This window comes from Triplophysa dalaica, chromosome 11, assembly GCF_015846415.1.
Source record: "Triplophysa dalaica isolate WHDGS20190420 chromosome 11, ASM1584641v1, whole genome shotgun sequence".
In the NCBI taxonomy this organism is placed as follows: Eukaryota; Metazoa; Chordata; class Actinopteri; order Cypriniformes; family Nemacheilidae; genus Triplophysa; species Triplophysa dalaica.
Window position 1 is genome coordinate 3,551,726 of NC_079552.1, and position 18,866 is coordinate 3,570,591.

Below are 18,866 nucleotides of genomic sequence, written 5' to 3' on the forward strand. Positions count from 1 at the left end.
TGAAGTGTCATGAAGATTCAATATACCTGAGATTATATACCTGAGAATAAAAAGGTTTGGGAACCCCTGATCTATATAGTCACAAGTCTTGTAGTGAGCTTGTATGATATTCACTGAAATCTTGTTTTAAATGGATCACCAATTTGAATGACAGCAAGCTGTTTTGAGATACAAATATAGGGTGGATTAATTCAGAGGTGTCAAATTTGCATTTACTTGTAACATCTGAGTGAGTGTTTTGTAATTCTCTGATTTCAGAGAGAGCACATTCGAAACCATTCTTTTGTCTTAAATTAAAAATGAGAATAATATATCGTCTACAGATTTTAAATCTATGCAAAGTTAAATATTCCTGAATAAATCGTTTTATTTCCCTTTGGGAGGAAACAAAGGATAAGTATGATGATCTTTTACTGTAATATAACATTTCAAAATAATCCTTGTTCTCATTTAACCTTCAAATCCTCAACAACGCATAATCCATGAATGACATACAGTAGCAGATGCTCTCCCAGGTGACATTTTTCATAGCAAATAATGAATTTGTGTGCATGTAAGGGTTTTCTTATGCCAGGTGTTTTGGATAAATGTGCAGTAATTGACTTTCTGGTCCAGTTAAAAAGAGCCCATCTATGATATTCTTGACCTTAGATAGGGTTCAGGTCCTTTACAGTATGCAGCACAAATTGTGTGGGACGAGTTACACATCTAATGTTTTCCTATGGGGCACAAGTTGTCTTACTGCAGGGGGCGCTCTGGAGCTGACAGACAGGCGAAGTTCATTGTCCCCTACAAGAGTCCTTGTACTAACACTCTTTTCCTATCTATCTCAGTACACCGACTAATGTATTCTCTGCACGTTTTGTGCAATCTAAGCTGTGAATTATCTCACCACCTCATGGATGAAGGTTGAACTTTCCAAAAAAGACAGACGAGTTACACTATTGATTATAAAGAACTCAAAGTCATTTCTCATGATGGACGCACTGAAAACGTATGTTGCATCACTGCTGGACCGATTAATACATCTGTTTGTATGAAAACACAACAAAATGGCTCTATCTTCTGCATATTAGAATCATCTTGCATATGCGTATCGAAAAAGTTTCAAATTTCGCAGCACTGTTCCAGAATATGTCAACACATCGTGATTCGAAGTAAGTGTCAAAGCGGTCTGACTTGAATCACGTTTATTTCCTGCACGTCTTGATATTCAGAGGTGATGTCCAGAGGATAAGCCTCGTTGTTGGTGATGATAAAGACGATGGAAGAAGAGCTAAAGGTCACCCTCTTTTTGGGCCGGTCAGGTCGGCTCTGTGACATCACAATGGGGCGTACAGGATGTTCCATGCGGGCCAGAGGACGGTCCTTAATGCTTTTCTGCAGGGTGGTCAGGCGAGAACACAACAGCTGCATCATGCATCTACGAAACTGACCCATCAGAAAGAGAGAAAGAATGATTATGATTATGATTAATTGAAACTATTAAAACATTCATGTTAAATGAAATAAAATAAAACATAGGCCTAAATATTATTTAAAGAACTTATACTAAACAAAGATGAGAAAAAAACTGAAATAAGTTTAAACTGATGCAATTCAATTATTAACTGCAACTATATAAAACTATAACTGAAATAAACATTTAGTAAACCTGAATAACAATATAAAAAATGAATAAAAACAAAACCACATAACAAACTTGGTAAACTAAAATTTAATGAAAAATAAATATATATATTATATTAGAATACTGTATACTTTATCTCTCTCTCTCTCTCTCTCTCTCTCTCTCTATATATATATATATATATATATATACACAATTAAAATATAAAATTATAATTCAAAGTATTAAAAAAGCAATAAAAAAAATAAAATGATAATTAAAATAATAAATAGCATAAAATATATTCTTCAAAAAGAAACTAGCAATAAAATTAAAAATCAAATTACTGTTACTTTACTTCATCTTTTTAGTAGACAACCTTCAGATGTCTACAGAAAATTATAGCAGAACATGACTGAGCAATTCCACAAACACAAATTAAAGTAAAACAACAAATATACCATCAAAACATTTATTATGATTTTTAATACAAAAGTTTATTACATTTAATTCTGTTCTTCTGCAAACACATATAAAAAAAGCACTTGTAACCCTATCAACACTGGACCCCATTAACTTCTATTGAGCACAAAACCACTGAAATATTTGAAAATATCTTAGAAGAAAGAGATCCCCTGCTGACCTTTCGGCTCATGAAAGCACAGATGAGAGGACTGTAAGCGGTGCTGGATTTTGCGAAGATAGATGGAATGATGGCAACGGTGGGAGAGACGATACTCTTCCTGCCGAACGCCTCCAGCATTGAGACCACGGCGTAGGGGGTCCAGCACACCAGAAAACACGAGATCATCATAAGAAACATCACGGCCACCTTTTTCTCATACCGCAGAATTTTTATCGTCTGAATGGTCTGCAGGTCCTGAACAGAGCGCAGCTGTAGAGAAGAACAGAAGACCTTCTGTAAAATACATCATGCCTAAACGGACAGTTCACAAAAAATACTGACATCATTTTAAACCTGTTTACTTCCATTGTATGGACACAAAACCACTTAGATATTTCTTAAAATATCTTTGTTTGTGTTCCACAGAAGAAAGAGACATACAAAGGTCGTAAATGACATGATGATGGATATTTTATTGATATTATATATTAAGCAGCTGTATTCATCTCATTCATAACCAATTTGGATTTCTTCACAGACAGCATAAATAGGACACGTATATAAGGCTCCTTGTGTGAAGCCTACAGGAGATTTGACTAACAATCAGTTCCACTGAGCTAATCCGGTGCATTATGGGACTGCATTCTCCATGAAATATGAATGTGAAACCGCAAAATCCTTTTAACAAGTATGTTCAAAGTCTTTTTCTGTATTTCCATCCACCTATCTGTTACATTGCAGATTTAAATAATGCTTTTTATGTAGTGGCCATTTAGAAGCTTAATGCCGAAATGATTATAGTATGTCTTTAATGAAACTCAATATTGTCTCAGTTTAATGGATTCAAACATTATCGTTACACAGCTGCCTCTCAAGGATGACATGAGAAGATGGAGAGTCTTCCTGAGCATCTCCTCTGAACATTACAGACTTACTGAAAAAACACAACTGGGTCACCACAAGGAGGTGCAGTCGTATATGAGTTTAGCCTTAAAATGATTTTGGTAAAGTTGAATTCATTTGGAAGATGACCTTCTAAACTTTATATAATGAATGTAGTTCACTCTTCTCATCCATGTCATTGCTCTGCATCCATTTAAATGGATAGTTCACCCCAACATCATGTCATTCCAAACATGTATGACTTTCTTTCTTCTGCAGAACACAAAAGAAGATATTTTGAAGAACAATGATTACCAAAAATGTTGGCCCCCATTGATTTCCATTGTACAGACACAAAACAACTGATACATTTCTCAAAATATCTTCGTTTTCTGTTCAACAGAGGAAAGAGACACAATCAGATTTTGAACAGTGTGAAAGTGAATAAATGATGGAATTTCTTTGGGGGGGGGTTAAATATATAAAGTTTAGTGATTCAATAATCTATTTATTAATTCTTTCAAGTGTTTATTTGTAGCACGCTGCATGATCATTAGGTGATACATAAATCATTTTGTAGAAAATATTTGAGAAGAACATTATTTATATATTTCATGCTCAATAGCTGCATTATGAAAATGTTCAGGTCGCTCTGTAAATGGTCCATTTGTAAACACGGAAAGGATGTGCATGGATTACTAAGGAACCCTTGCCGTGCTCTAACATTCAACTAAGAGCAAGAAAACGAACATTGTGTGTGTGAGTCTACAGTGTGTTGCAAGAGAACAAGCCGTCCCACTAGCTTGACACTGAGCTGTAGGGGTTTAACACAGAGTACTAATGGCATGCTTAGTAGTTCACATGCTTGAAAAGACGTACTTGCCGCATTTTTGTTAAACTTTTGCTGGCTCCTCTTCATACTTATAATTGTTAACATAGGTATTGGGATCGACACAACTGGATCTGTTTCATAACATGGCTGTCGTGCACAATGCAGCAGCACAATGGTTATGGGTTTATTCGCAGCAAAAAAAAACACAGAACAAATGTATACCGCAAGGTCCCCATGGCAAGTTTTTTTTAAAAATATTTTAGAAATCTTGTTTAATAATTTTACTGTCATTTATAGACAATAACAAACTGAAATAGAAATATATATTCATTTACATTTTTATACCCAAATTTGAGCAGTGTAACATGCAACCATTAAAAATTGAATAAAATAATAATGTATTTTACATTTTTTTCTGCCTTTCTTGTGAAACAAAAATGTGAAAATTGTACACATAAAACTCTTTCACTTCCTCCAATATGTATCAATTATTTTATGACATCATTCTGACCTTTAGCTTCTTTTCAGATTCCAGACTGTGAAGTGAACAAAACGCAATTAGGTACTTTAAAAGGGTGAGAAGTCATCCAATATGTCAGCACATTAAACAAAACCGCACATTTTAAGCCACTTCGGTGGATCTGTAAATGTACTGCAATTCACTTTGCATAAAAGCATCTGCCAAATGGATAGTTTAATTCCACTATAAAGGATATTTTCAATAAGGAAAAACTTAAGAGTGCACCTTAAAGTCTTTTAACTCCGCTTAATTTGAGCGCAATTACACTGGTTGTTTAACCTCGCAATAATCACTGGCAGAACATTTTTACAGCATATATTTCACCAGTCTGGTAAAATATCCAACAAACTTGCCCTCCCTCACCTGGGTAGTGCAATCGATAAAATCTCACACAGAATCTGCACTGATGAAAACCTCAAGCTATTTATGTGTATGATCACCATCTCCCCTTGTTTACAGAAGGCACCTTCAGACAATAGGCTTTGAGTTAAAACGGTCCCTCATACAGCAGACCGTCTGCCCTCTGCGCTGTAAATCACAGCAGTTTCCTCGCATGTTTGTAAGAGAACAAGAGAGGATGATTAGGGTCAAAGATATGCAAGTGAAAAAACGGTCATGTACAAATCAGAAATGAACAAATAACCAGCCACAAGAAAACGATGCAATTAAAGAGCCACAAAAATGCCCCTTGACCAGGCTGCGTGCATGGTTTTACTGTGCAATTATGTCGTATATTTACAAATGTTTCAAACGACAAAAAAATTAATTAATTAATGTAGCATGCAGGAACATGTACACTGTAGCCTTGCTGTCTAGTTACTATCGAGGGAACTACTTTAAGACAGCATTTCACTATATTGGAATCTAATTAATTGTAATTTTGTAACTTTCTACATAGACGCCAACTCTGTGCATCACACACAAAGCACTGCTTAAAGGTCCAGTGTATGACATTAAGCGGCATCTAGTGATGAGGTTGAAAATTGTAACCAACCCTTCGCTATTCGAAGCTGTACGGTGGCTGAGTTTTCGTCAAGTTTTCGTTTCTTTGCCAAAGGAGATATTACGTATTTACGAATTCCATGTAAGGGGACCCTCAACTCATTCTAAGAGAATAAAAACATAACCCTTAATTATATAAGGTCTTTATATCCCTCTGAAGACATAGAAATGTATATTATATTGCATTTCTGTCAGATCCTCACAGCACCTCATAGCACAGCAAAATACACACAGCACCTTGTAATGTACTACAGACATTAGACATTTTTTACATTTTTACACACAATATTTCAACAGATTCATATTAAAATGTAGCTAGAATGAATTTTGTGACAAACAATTTTGTGAATATTCTATTTAATACATTTCTCTGCTATCTCGCTTGACCTGAGCTGAGAGGATTCTGGGATTAATTTACATAAACAATCCTTGCAAAACTTAGACTCCTTTAAATGGCAGACATTTTGTTATGGATGCATAAATTTGATGTTTAAAAAGCATGTATCATCTATATTTTCATATCTTTATTTTGCCCTCTAAGGTCTATTTATAAATGTTAGTAAGGCATCAACATACAAATGTAGGCGGTCAGGAATTAATAAATCTGGGATATTCTCACTTGTCTGTTTTGAGTTTTGAGCACTTCTTGACATTTAAATCTTATCTAACAAAAATCTTGAATTTAGTCCATGATATGAATGCATTAAAATGCTGTCTCAGTAAGCATCTTACTGGCACCGGAAGCGTGTAGCAACAGAAAAAACTGAACACAAAACCTTGATGAAAGGAAGCTAAGAGAACCACCTTACCATTCTCACTGTATACAAGACGTTTCCATAGCAATAGGCCATGACGCCCACAGGGACGAAGAAACATCCAAGAAGAAAGAAGAGAATGAAGGAAGCATCATTGGGGTCTTTGGAAGCCCAGTCGAGAGAGCAGCCCAGCTGATGGACCTCCAGCGTGTAGCGGTTCCACCCGAGCAGAGGAGCACCGGTCCAGGCTAAAGAGTACAGCCAGATGTGTGTGATGGCCCTCCAGGCCCAGGGGAAGTCAACCACCTTGGCATGTACCACACGGATATAGCGCTCGTACGCCAGGCCAGAGAGAGTCATGATGGACACGATACCTTAGGGGATGGAGAAGAAAACGTGTAAGAACGCCTTTAAGAAACCAACTGCACTCTAATGAGAAACAGTGCTGAAGATGCTGTGGCGCGGGTTTGCTGTCAAGTCCAATATAGGTTTTGTTTGCCCGGAAGAAAATTGTAATAGTCTTTCATAGCTCAGGAGATTTGATGAAGTTCTTAGTTATATAAGCATCGACTTAGTCTTAGATGTTTCTCACAGAATTGCTTTGGAGAAATAAAAATAAAACAAATGAGACAATTGGAATATGGAGGTGTAAAATGAATGTAGATTTAAAAAATAAAATCATCTGGATTAGGTTCATTTATAGCCATTTTGAGTTCATATTGGGGTAATTCCATGAAAATGTGAACCTTACCACCGAAAAATTAAGTTATTACAAGCGGATTTTACAATGGTAACAGCACAGATTTTAACATTTGGTGGTTCAAATACCCATGTGAGATCTCTCTTCAAATTTGTAAAGCTTTTATTTTTAGTGCATATTTATTTTTAGTGCATTTTTCATAGTCATGGCTATAGCTATAGATATTTTTAGGATTATCACATAGCGCTACATATTCCTCATAAATGGATGCATGAAAAAAACAAAATTATATAAAATACAAAATTATAATAAAGTAACTAATTTATGTTCTATAAAGGGGCATCCCTTCTCCATGGGTATTATTGCTTCAGGATTGTGCATTTTATTTCACAGAAATCCTACAAAGTTTGTCGTCTCCTAAAAACTGCGTCCTATTTTTGTCACATCCATAACGCATATTTATTTCCCTTTTGTTAAATATATATTTCTTTCATAGATTGACATTTATTTTTTGATGTGTAGACTTTATCAACAAGGGTTCAGTAAAATATGAACAGATGGCTCAATATATTCGTAACAAATTCATTCTCTGAGCCTTTTTATGTCATGTCCATAACGCAAAATGTCACGTCCATAACGTTGGAATTGCCCATTGATATTTTTTAGGATATTAACTTGATTTGCAGACTATGTTGGATCTCTTCTGAAACTCTAATGGAGACATTTGTGAAATTTGCGGGACTTTGATGCATGAAACTTAAACTATTTGCTCTTTTATTGATATCCATAAGAAGTAATGGAGACGTTAAAAAAGATCTCATTGGGTTTTTGGTGCCAGTGTCACCATCATACAGTCTCTTTGAATCTGTGTGTGTTGTTGTGAAAAGTTCACAAAATAATCTGTGCAATAGGAATGATCTGGTCCGACAAACATTGTCATGGTGTATAAAATACACACAATATATATATATATATATACATTGATTCAAATGATTTTTTAAATGCACTACAGAAGTCACATGTCATCCATCACAAGATGAGAATACTTCACATGATTAGTACCTGTACCTCTAAATCTAACTGCAGTGTCCACAGTGACTCTACCGATGAGACACACAGTCATCTTCACCCAATAACCCAGACACCCAGTCCACTGTGACAGAGGCAGACCAGTGGGAAGATGCCACTAACATCTTTCTTCTGTCACTTCACATTCACACAAACCTCTTTTTTAACACTCCATAGAGTCTGACCTTGACAGTTTTAGTATATCGCTGAATTTCTGATGTGTTGAAGCCACACTATTAAACATACGTGTAAAGAACATTTCAGAGTTGTATTGTTGAAATAAATAGTGTATCTCTATCCAGATTTAGACACGGAAGATTGCTGGATTATACGATGAGCTTCTTATGAGAATTGCACTCAAAATCTCATAGGAGAATGAAAATCGAGGTCAGAGACACAAATGCCTCTGCATGCAACTCTTCAAACAGAGCGCATCATATCTTCGAACGGGCCAAATAACCTTGATCTTTTGATTTATGAATGCCATCAGGTGTGATTTTCGGATGACAGGTGCGCAAAATCCATCTTTTCTTCACAAATGTGATGATGATGGTTCTTTCCACAAGCCCTATCCTCTCACAAATGCATCAATGACATCCTGCTGGCTCCATTAAAGCATCACTACCAGATGGACCTTTTTTCAGTTATGTCATAGTTGTTTAGAAGCTTGGGCTTGTTTACTTTGTCTTTGTTCGTAGAAGATGGCTTAATTATATGGCATAAATGTTCACCTTGCTGTGTCAATCTGATGAAATTGTTCAGTTAAAGGGGATATAAAGTCCATTAAAGCATATTTAATACAAACATATTTAATGTGCTCAACAGAATCGAAGAATATGGGTCTGTGCATAAATTTAGTTTGTGCAGATGGTATGCTACACATTGTAAAGAATTGGAAATTGGAGATGAAATTGAGACAGTTGATGGTCTTCTGCCTCCTTATAAGACCTCGATTGCCTCCTCAAGATTTTAATATCTCAATCATCGCTCAGATCTGCCAACATCACCAAAGCACACAACAATTAAAAGTCACAAGGTTTAAATACAAACATATATTATTATTATTGTATCAATTTCTATTAGTTTGTATTTAAATTGAATTTTTAAAGAAACATCGCCAAAGTTGGAACTGAATTTTTTTGGGTTGCGCTAAAGAAAAATCATATATCGATCTAAACAAATACATAAATGCAACACTCACCGAATAAGCTGTTGCTGAATCCATCCCAAACACATGTGGCTGAATTGAAGATCCATCCTCTCTTCACGCACGAGACGAACGTGAAGTTAATACCAGTGACGGACACGAGCAGATCGCTCACACTTATATTCACTATCAGTAGATTAGTTGGTGTTCGGAGTCTCCTGAATCTAAAGTAAAGAATAATGACGATGATATTATTACAGAATCCCAGCACTCCTATAGATCCGATAGTAAAAGTCAAGAGTGTATAAGTTTCGTTGGCGAAAACGTAATCGCATTTCTCCACATCAGCCTCAGTCGATGTTTCATTAACAGGATTCATTTCTTTGCGAAGTCCACAAACATGATGACAGAAGCATCAGATGATCACTGACCCGATTCAACAGTCCGTCCAGAAGAAACCAGGCTAGTGATTTTAGTTCAGTGTGTCAGTAATGTGAGATTCTCCGCACGCGCACCCGCGTCTGGAGAAATGACTGAAGTTGCTTCTGGAAGCGCACGAGAGGAGCGCGCGTTATGAATGACTCTGAACTCTCTGATGTTATTGCTCTTATGAACACTATAGACAATAACTGTGAAGTCTTTAATGAAATGTGCTCTATATGACCATGTTAGAATATTTTGTTTTTACACGAATGACATGAATTCTGATGCTTTGTATGGAATGCGCAGTAAAAAAACAATGTTGATAGGCTACGTGATGCATTTAATGCGTTAAACCTTAAGATAGGAAAATTAATTCTTGTAACTACTTTTAGATTGATTCTTGACATTTTTTGGCTGTGAAACAAACCAGGTTATGACAATTTTGTAATATTCGATCTGGAAGGGATGAATTAAACATGAGCAAAACGATGAGACCAATTAATAAAGATGCTATTTGTGCAAATGCTCAGAAATGTCAGTGTCAACGTTTAAGATGCATTTTTGCATGTGTGGTGTGGCTGTAATGAATAACAAGGAAATATGCAACAGATCTAAGTCACATCAACGGGTATTTGACTAAAATAAATCCACATAATGTTATTCCATATAAAGCATGTTATTTTGCCTATGAAGTTATTTATCAGTACAATTTACTTAAAGTACCGCAATGCCATATTTGAGAAGAAAACTAGGGCAGAAGTAAAAAACAGAACATCTTGAAAAGGTTTGTGTTCCTACAGCCTTTTTTGAGAGAGATGAACTTGCAAGCTGTGTATTTGTAAAGGTTGACATTCAATCTATTGACTGGATCATCCTCAATACTCTCCTATTTCCTTTTAGAAAAGTATGTGTAAAAGAGGCAGGGGTCATATCCTTGATCCTTCAATATAAAAGAGTATAATGTACCAAGTAGACAGTTTCAACAAGAATACAGTTGACTTTCACAACTCCCATCCAAAGACACCATTTATTAAAACTGCAAGTCCAAACACAAGCAAGTCCAAGTCAGACTTAAAGAATGCAAACATTATTTATAGAATTGCTCAGATTGCACATGATATTCTATTTTATGTTATAAATAAACTGAGTTCACTTCTATTTCTATAGATGGATTAGATAACAAGCCTCTGAGGTGATGCATTCTGTTTAATTACAAACATGCAAATGAAGCAAAGGTGATCATCATTTTTATCATTAATGCTTTAAAAGCTCACACATCCATTCTTGTGTGGATTTTGTTTTGACCCACACTTTGGATTGCAGTACACATAATTAAAAAACATGCAAATGTACGAAATGTGAAAATTTGATGTTAGTGTTATCAGTTCAGGACAGTTGAGTGTGTATTCTGTTTCGATGATAATATAAAAGACAACCTTATCTCAGGGAAATTAGTTTTTACAAATTTTACAAAGTGGATAATTTGCATGAATTTGTTTGATGTGAATTATTCAAATAGGGCTGTGGAACAATAATCGCATCCAGAATAAAACTTTGTGTTTACATCATATACAGTATGTCTGTGTGCTGTGCATATTAATTTAGCATTTGTAAACACATACATGCACATATTTTAGGAAAATATAAAACATAAAAATGAATAAACGTTTAATTATTGGCAAATATAAATAAATACATGTAAATATTTCCTATGTATACATGTATGTGCATGTTTTTGTGTTTATAAATACCAAAATGTATACATAGACATACAGTATATTGTGTAAACACAAATTATTATTCTGGAGACGATTAATCACGATTAATCATTTGACAGCTCTAATACAAATACATATGGTTAGTAGAAAAAAGCAATACGCCACTGAAGAGAAAACAAATTGTTCTAGAATGTTCAAATAAGATCGTACAAATTCATAAATTTACCCTCTTCTTAAAATAGATTTCCTGTGAGTTTGTGTTGAAAAATACAGGGATCAAAATTACAAAAACTGAATTCTGAAGCAATGCCATAGGTTCTCTTATATAAATATATCCTTCGGATAAAAACATTCCTCATGGATCTTTCATCACTGACTATCCTTATTTTCCTCATTCGACTCTACAATTGATCCGGTATACATCAATTCAGATATTTGGCCAAAACACAAGAAATCAAGTTCCGTTGATGTTTTCCTATGCTTTAATATCCTCTAGAATGTCGGCGAACGATCTCATTTACTTTTTCAAAAATCAATATAGACAACAAAACATTAAAGTCAGCCATAGCTCTCAAATCTCATGCACATTTAAAGGCTGAAAGTCAGTGCTATTAGATTAATTGAATGTGTACATAAAAAGAATTTCAATTCAAAGATTTCTGTAATACACTGTATCTACAGCAACAAATAATAGTGCACAAATCATGTGGGTCTTTTTAGAAGAGTGACATCTCCTTCTACCTTTGTTGTGTATAAATTAGCAATCTCTATGTTTTGCATCTCTACTTCCTTTATACTAGCAAAATTTCATGCGGCTTTTCATGCGTCAATAACAGGTGCTCAGGTTGTCCTCGTGCGAATCTCTCTTGATGATTCAGTTTCACATGCTGTGTGTTCTCTGCGATTACCTAGAGAGGACTTTCTTCCCCTCGTCTGAGTCTCATCTCTGGAAACTGGGTCATTACATCCATGCATCTATACTCCTTCACTCTCTCTCTCTCTCTCTCTCTCTCTCTCTCGACTTGTCTCTGTCTTCCAATAAGATGCAGATCACACAGTTTACAGCACACCGACTAACGAATAAAGTCTAATTATGAGAAGTTGGGATTTGAATGAATTTTCTCAAGCCTCTATGGGGAAAAACAAAGCACTGGCCCAATTCCCTCTCCATTTGTCTCCTCCAGACCCTTTTCTACATACCCAGAAATATTTACGTAAATACCAGCTATGTTTAGATGATGGCAGGTCTGCCCTTTTCCAGGTTGATGTACCAGCCTTCAGATCAGACTAGAGATCAAAGCTGGTGTCAGAGGAGGTGTTCGTCAGGGAAGAGGGAAGTGCTTCCTCTTCACAAGCATGATATTTGCTTCATTCCTATTTAAACACACCTCACATTTAGAAGAGTGCGGATTTTAGGAAAGCTACACATAATCACGACTGTGTGACAAAACATCAAACATGAAAATAAGGGAGCCTGGATAAGCGCAAAGAATTTGTTTGAAGCGAAAGATGACACATATTTGATGTAAATGACAAGAGTACATTTTATATTAAAGTGCCACTAGAAGCTTTGGATATTATACATACAGATGGCTTTCTAAATGACAAATCTTTTAATGATGTGTTTCATTAGGTATCACTTCAGTCTCGGATGTTTTAAAAAAAAAAGAAGATCATGGATGTGTTAACAAGGTTCGTAGACCGTTTACAAAGTCAACTTTCAAGTACTTTCAATGTGTGTTTTCATGCTCTTCTAGTATAAATACTTAATCACAATAAGTGACGTTATTGTGCTAAAAAAGATCCTAAAATGACATTCCCAATTTATGATAAACATCATAATCTCATTTTTGACGGCGGTTGCTTTTAGAGGGTTTTGCATCTGAACTCTTCATGTTTAGCCGTCCGGCAAGCGAGGCTCGAGCAGAATGTTTTCTGAACGGCAAATGCAATAAGAACTGTTCAGTTATTTGATATAAAAATTGTCACACACTCATTTCAAGCAGTTTCAAGCCCTTTATCCCAAATCTAAGCATTATGAAAACCTTGAAAACACTGCATTACGAACCCTGTGCAAATTAATGGGAAAATAAGTTTTAAAAAATCTGGATTTGGGTAAAATCTTCAAAGTTCACTTTAAACTGCAAAATTGACCAATATGAGCTCAGTTTGGAGACATGTGTGACATTTTTGTCAGGAGAAATATATGATCCCCTCTAGGCTTGAGCAAACGTTTCTATCTACTTCATGCTTTTATTCATTTCTTAGTATATCTTACAATTTAATTTGTTAGTAAATCATTGTGTGTATTGTGTTGTATGTTAAATAAATAAAAGGGACAAGACAACACAAATCGAGTCACCAGTATCACCAAAAATGATGTTTTTAAGTAGACACAAATGTTGTTATTTTGTTTTTAACAAAAAATCTTTTAGGAAGCGCTGACTTAAGTAGGACATCGCACACACAAAACCCTATATGTTTGTTTATACAATCACAATGTCTTTATAGAATTGGCTGAAATGCATTGCATCAGCACATGACTGATGAAATGGGTCATAATTTGAATAAGCAAATAGCTTTCACATAATAAGACCAAAGAAATGCAAAAATAACGATCTCTCGGGCAATCCTGTCAGATTGTCTGCCTTAATAACAAAAAACCAAATGTTGATGACTACAGAGGTGTTTATCAGTGAACCGCATGCTATTTTTTCCATCAGGTTTATCTCCTCCATCCACGCTGAGCTGAATTGATTTCTTATCTGGTGATGTACTTTCAGGTCAAGGTAAAAACGTGATCTCTTTCTGAGATTTAGTCTTGGATAACTGGTGATTTGTTAGTGACAATTGATTGGACGATCAGTCACACAATGTACAGCTTAGTCGTACATCATAAAGGTGCTTCACCTAGAAAAACACGAAGAACCATTTGAAGCACCTTATTTAAAAATGTATGGTGCCAAACATTTAAAAAATCTTTACTAAAAGCTCTAGATTTTCAAGCACTCATGTTGCCTAAGAGGATTTGGTAAAAGATTTTTGGGCACACAGGTTCAGACTGAGACTTTTATCTTGGGGTCAGAATTGATTTTACAGTGTCACTGTCCTTTCCTAATGGTGTGGGTGGATGTCAGCCAGCTCTTTAATTCAGAGTAAATGTAAAATAAAGCATAAAACATTTTTCAAATCTGATCTATGTCTCCTTCTTTTAAAAACAAAAAAAGCTTATCTATAAAATCTATTGGATACTTTGAGTTTTTCCTGTGCAACCCAAGAGGATCAATTTAAAAATAAATATGTTCATATAATGACAGTTTTCTCCAAACCAGCAATAAGAAAAATTACAGTTTAACAGAAACTTTTGCTTATGTCTCCATGTCCAATATTTCTCTTCATTAGAATTTCAAGAGATCTTAATAAACTGAACTTAAATTTGCCAAATCACGCATTCAAAAGTCAATATTAATAAAAATGAATAGGAACTCAAAACATTTCTCATTAAATAGTCCCAAATCCAGATTATTTCACCTCTGGTGAAATACCTCAAGTCTGTATATGTAGTTTAACAAAAAGTCTTTGTTTCAATTTTTTTCTCTCTAATCAACTTGATCTGAAATATCTAAATTGATACTTCAATAAAACATTTTAATGTTATTACATCTCCAGAGCTTTGAAAGACAACCTCTGAGTAATAACATTTTCCTCTGGGATACAACTGTAGGCCTATATAGGTTGTAAACGTTGGAAATCATGTGACATCATGTGTTTATCTGACATCCTGTCAAGCTTGGCACAGCAACACAAAGTTAAGGGGTGGGACTATTTTTCGGGACGCTCTCACCTTCCCTCAATCTATTATTTTTCTCACCTCTCTGATTCTGCTTGATTTACATGAAAAGCCTTTACTGGATCCTCAGGGATGGCGTCAATCCATCACCAGTCCGTGAATCCATTAGCACCTCAAACTCCCGACACACTGCCCCCGACAGATCAAAGCTCTCTGATGTTGCCATCAAGAGTCTCAAGAGTCTTATAACATATGGACCTGAAAGGAATTAAAAGTACAACTTTTACAAAAAGTACAAATCCCATATGTGTGTGCCTAAACCACAGTGTTTACACTTCTAAGGGAAAAACAGAATTGAATAGAATAGAAAACAGAATCTATTTATATTTCTCTTGTCTTAACATAATAAAATAGAATAAGTTTGCATTACTCTTTAAAATATAATCTATTTTTTGCGTATACATTGAAAAAAGGAACACATGTAAACATTTACAGAAAGGCATACAAATATTCAAGATACAGAATAAGTACTGCTTGTCCCTGTACGAGACAGTCTCTGTCCTCTTATCTATTGTGACATGATGTGCTAAGTCTTCAAGCGTGTCTGTTCCACAGAGCTGGTCCGCTAACCCTCCATTAGATGAAAAGCATATAAAACGTTCCTTTAAACTCACAGACCGACAGGAACTTTTTCACATTCACAACACTGGCAGATGATTGATCCACGCAGAACGCCTGAGGACCACAGACCAGTCGAAAAAACTGTCACGAAGATTGACAGGAGACAAAATCTCACAGATTGAGATTTCAGTTCTCAATTTCTGGACAGCAGCAATAAAAGTGTCAAACAGCTGAGAATATATTTTGTCTGCAGTGTGAGGCCAGTGGTTCTTTAAAAAAAATGTCTCAAGACCACTACATTCTATTCCCTTCAGACATGTCTTGCTATTTTTGAACCCACAAACTCATCCTGGGTGGGTAGATCCTGTAAGACTGACAGATCCGTGACCTAAAAAGGAAGCGCTGTTTTGTTGGTAAAGATTCGCCCATTGTACATGGTGATTTAGGTTAGCACACATATGGATGATGAAAGCGTGAGAGGAGGTCACGGGAAATAGGAGCGAGAGATGGGAATAACATCCAGCAGCACCTCTGGCAGCTAAGATCCCTTTGTAAAAGCCAAGTAAATGTCAGACAACACACAGCAGATGAGATTTTATGACAGATAGGCTTTGTGTTCAAGTTGGCTCATGTTCCTAATTCCTCTGATCACTTGCTACAAGATTGATGTGCTATTTTATTTATGAAAATAATGGATAGTTAAAGAATAACTACGGAGTGAATTGACATTTACATATTAAGTGCTGATTAGCCATTCCTGTGGGACCAGGCCATCTCTCACAAGATTTGCTGTTCCTTTAATGGTTGATAGCAATAAGCCCAAATAAAGATGCAATGCAGAAAAACATCCTAGTTAAAGAAACAGTTTACTCAAAATGACAATTCTGTAATCATTTACTTACCCTCAAGTTCTTCCAAATCTGTATAAACGTCTTTGTTCTGGGGAACACAGAGAAAGATATTTGGAAAAATGCTTATTGCCAAACAGTTCCAGGCCACCATTGACTACCATACCAGGAAATATTGCTTTATAAAATTATTTGTTCTGTTGAACACAAAAGAAGATATTTTGAAGAATGTAACCATTGAAATTTCTCCTGCTAGTGAATGGTGGCCAAGATGTGTTTCAAGCATTGTTCCAAATAAATTGATACAGAACAGAGAAATTGATACAGATTTGGTACAACTTGAGGGTGAGTACAAGATGACAGAATTTTCATTTTGGGTGAACTATTCCTTAAAAGTAAACATCTCTAACACTGAAGACGTTGAAGTCTGTAAGATTCTCCACCATTCTGAAATCAGATTGATAATCGGAATATCCGAAAGATCAGAAAACAATGATCTTTCTGTCTCTAACATCTATACATTCAAACAGTGTCTGGCAGCCGTTGATCAATACATCGAAACACAGATGTTGCTTAACCTATGTCTTTTCTGTTTTTTCTTTTCTCCTTGATCCCTTTCTGTCTGTCTGCTACTGTTTGACATTCTAATTCCTGTCATTCGTTGTTTTCTTCTTGTGTCATCCCTCTATCCCAGCTCAGCACTACGGATTGAACCTCTCATAATTACATTGGGAACAGCCACAGAGCCCCATTAGGATGCAGAGGATGTCTTGACATTAGAATTGTAATCCCAGACTCAGTCTCCTCTGGAGGCATTGTGGAAATGATTTGCCTGTTCAGCCTGTTCGGATTTTGCTCTCTCTTATGATCCGTAGGAGAGCATAATAATCAGAAATTTGCATGGTTCCGGTGGGTTACCCGTCCTTTCTGCATGCCAAGATTCACGCACGGACAAAGAATAAACATTCTTTCTAAGGTTGTTCATACCATGTACCCTGTAAATAAAGAATACATTTAGTCAATAAAGAATCTGTCAAGCTCCAAAAAATACATAATTAAGGTGTTTTTTACATTTAAAGCTTTAACAAAAAACAGATGTATATTCAAAGTGGCTCTATACTGAATATCTTGCCAATGCGTCAGTTCTGAAATCTTATTTGTGCTTCCCCACATCCAAATCTGCCACAATATCTCTGATGAAAATTTTCGTCTTGCATAAACAATTTCCCCCCGGGTCTAAAATGAGGCACAGGAAATTATTTTGAAAGGAAATGTCCAATACAATTACTATGAGACACAAACAAAAACTCAAGCGATTGTGATGCCCGTAAACTTCAAAGAGAGAAACAAAAGTTTAGAGATGAAGAACATTAGACAGATATCACTCATGAAAAATGCATCAATGCTTTTGGGTCTCGACACACTGACAACAAACACAAAAGCACTGACATCATTTAATTCAGTGACTTTTATTAAGTATCCTCAAAGCGGGCGTAACACACAGGGTGTCTGCCAATCTCATTTTAATCTTGAGCACCTATAGAGTAGTATTGCATACTTCGTATCGTCTAAGAGTATTTGGTTTTGATCACATTTATAAAATATAGATACAGCTTTACAATTGTTTCCGAAAACATACGGCGCGTGCGGGGGGGAGGGGTAGGCCGAACCAAAGCACGTGCGCACCCATTGTCAACAAAACACAGACATCAGTTTCACTCACCGCATGTCCGGCATCTTTTAGCGCTGGGACGGCTCCATATATCAGATTCAAACGATCTCCAAGTCCACCGTTATATCCACCGTTTATATAACATTCATCACCCAAATGCAGTGAACAAACAAACACCTGAACTTGGCGAATGTATGCTCTCTCTCCTGCACACAAGTGAAAGTGACGTCTGCGCATGCTCCTTCTGCGCTTCTTGCTGCCGTGTGGGAGTGGGGGGATGTATCGAGCACAGAAACATTACGTAATACGCCCAACTCTATTTTTGACAAGTTGACGATGTTAAACATGAGAAGACAGCACGTTTTACATTGTAAAGAAGTCAGAATGCATGAAACACCGTTGCACGACCGCTTTAAAAAATTTGAAGTATATGTTTATGTATACTTTATGTAATAAGTATACTGATACTATTGTACTAGTATTTCAATACTACATGGGACATAAATCTTTGTGTACTAATGTACTTTTTCGTATACTTTGAAGTATAGTAGTATACTTCTAGTATACTGCAAGAATAGCTCATCGTTTGCACTTTAAGTACATTTGAAGTATCTCATTTGAAGTATCTATCTATCTATCTATCTATCTATCTAT

The 18,866-nt window shown here is 35.8% G+C and overlaps 1 protein-coding gene across 3 annotated transcripts; it reads right to left on the bottom strand.

Annotated features, from left to right (window-relative positions):
* Nucleotides 1-45: 45 nt before the first annotated feature.
* opn3 (opsin 3) lies at nucleotides 46-18,326 on the bottom strand. 3 transcript variants are annotated; one of them, XM_056760924.1, is made up of 6 exons: nucleotides 18,264-18,326; nucleotides 15,153-15,329; nucleotides 9,195-9,364; nucleotides 6,280-6,599; nucleotides 2,253-2,504; nucleotides 46-1,431 (listed from the first exon to the last, which is right to left on the bottom strand). In XM_056760924.1, the coding sequence occupies exons 4-6, from the start codon at nucleotides 6,583-6,585 to the stop codon at nucleotides 1,165-1,167; spliced, it is 825 nt and encodes a 274-aa protein (XP_056616902.1). In that variant the 5' UTR covers nucleotides 6,586-6,599; nucleotides 9,195-9,364; nucleotides 15,153-15,329; nucleotides 18,264-18,326; the 3' UTR covers nucleotides 46-1,164. The 3 variants fall into 3 exon arrangements, with proteins under 3 accessions (XP_056616902.1, XP_056616903.1, XP_056616901.1); XM_056760925.1 differs by lacking the exon at nucleotides 9,195-9,364; XM_056760923.1 differs by lacking the exons at nucleotides 15,153-15,329; nucleotides 18,264-18,326 and having other exon boundaries at nucleotides 9,195-9,654.
* Between the last annotated feature and the right edge of the window lie 540 nt (nucleotides 18,327-18,866).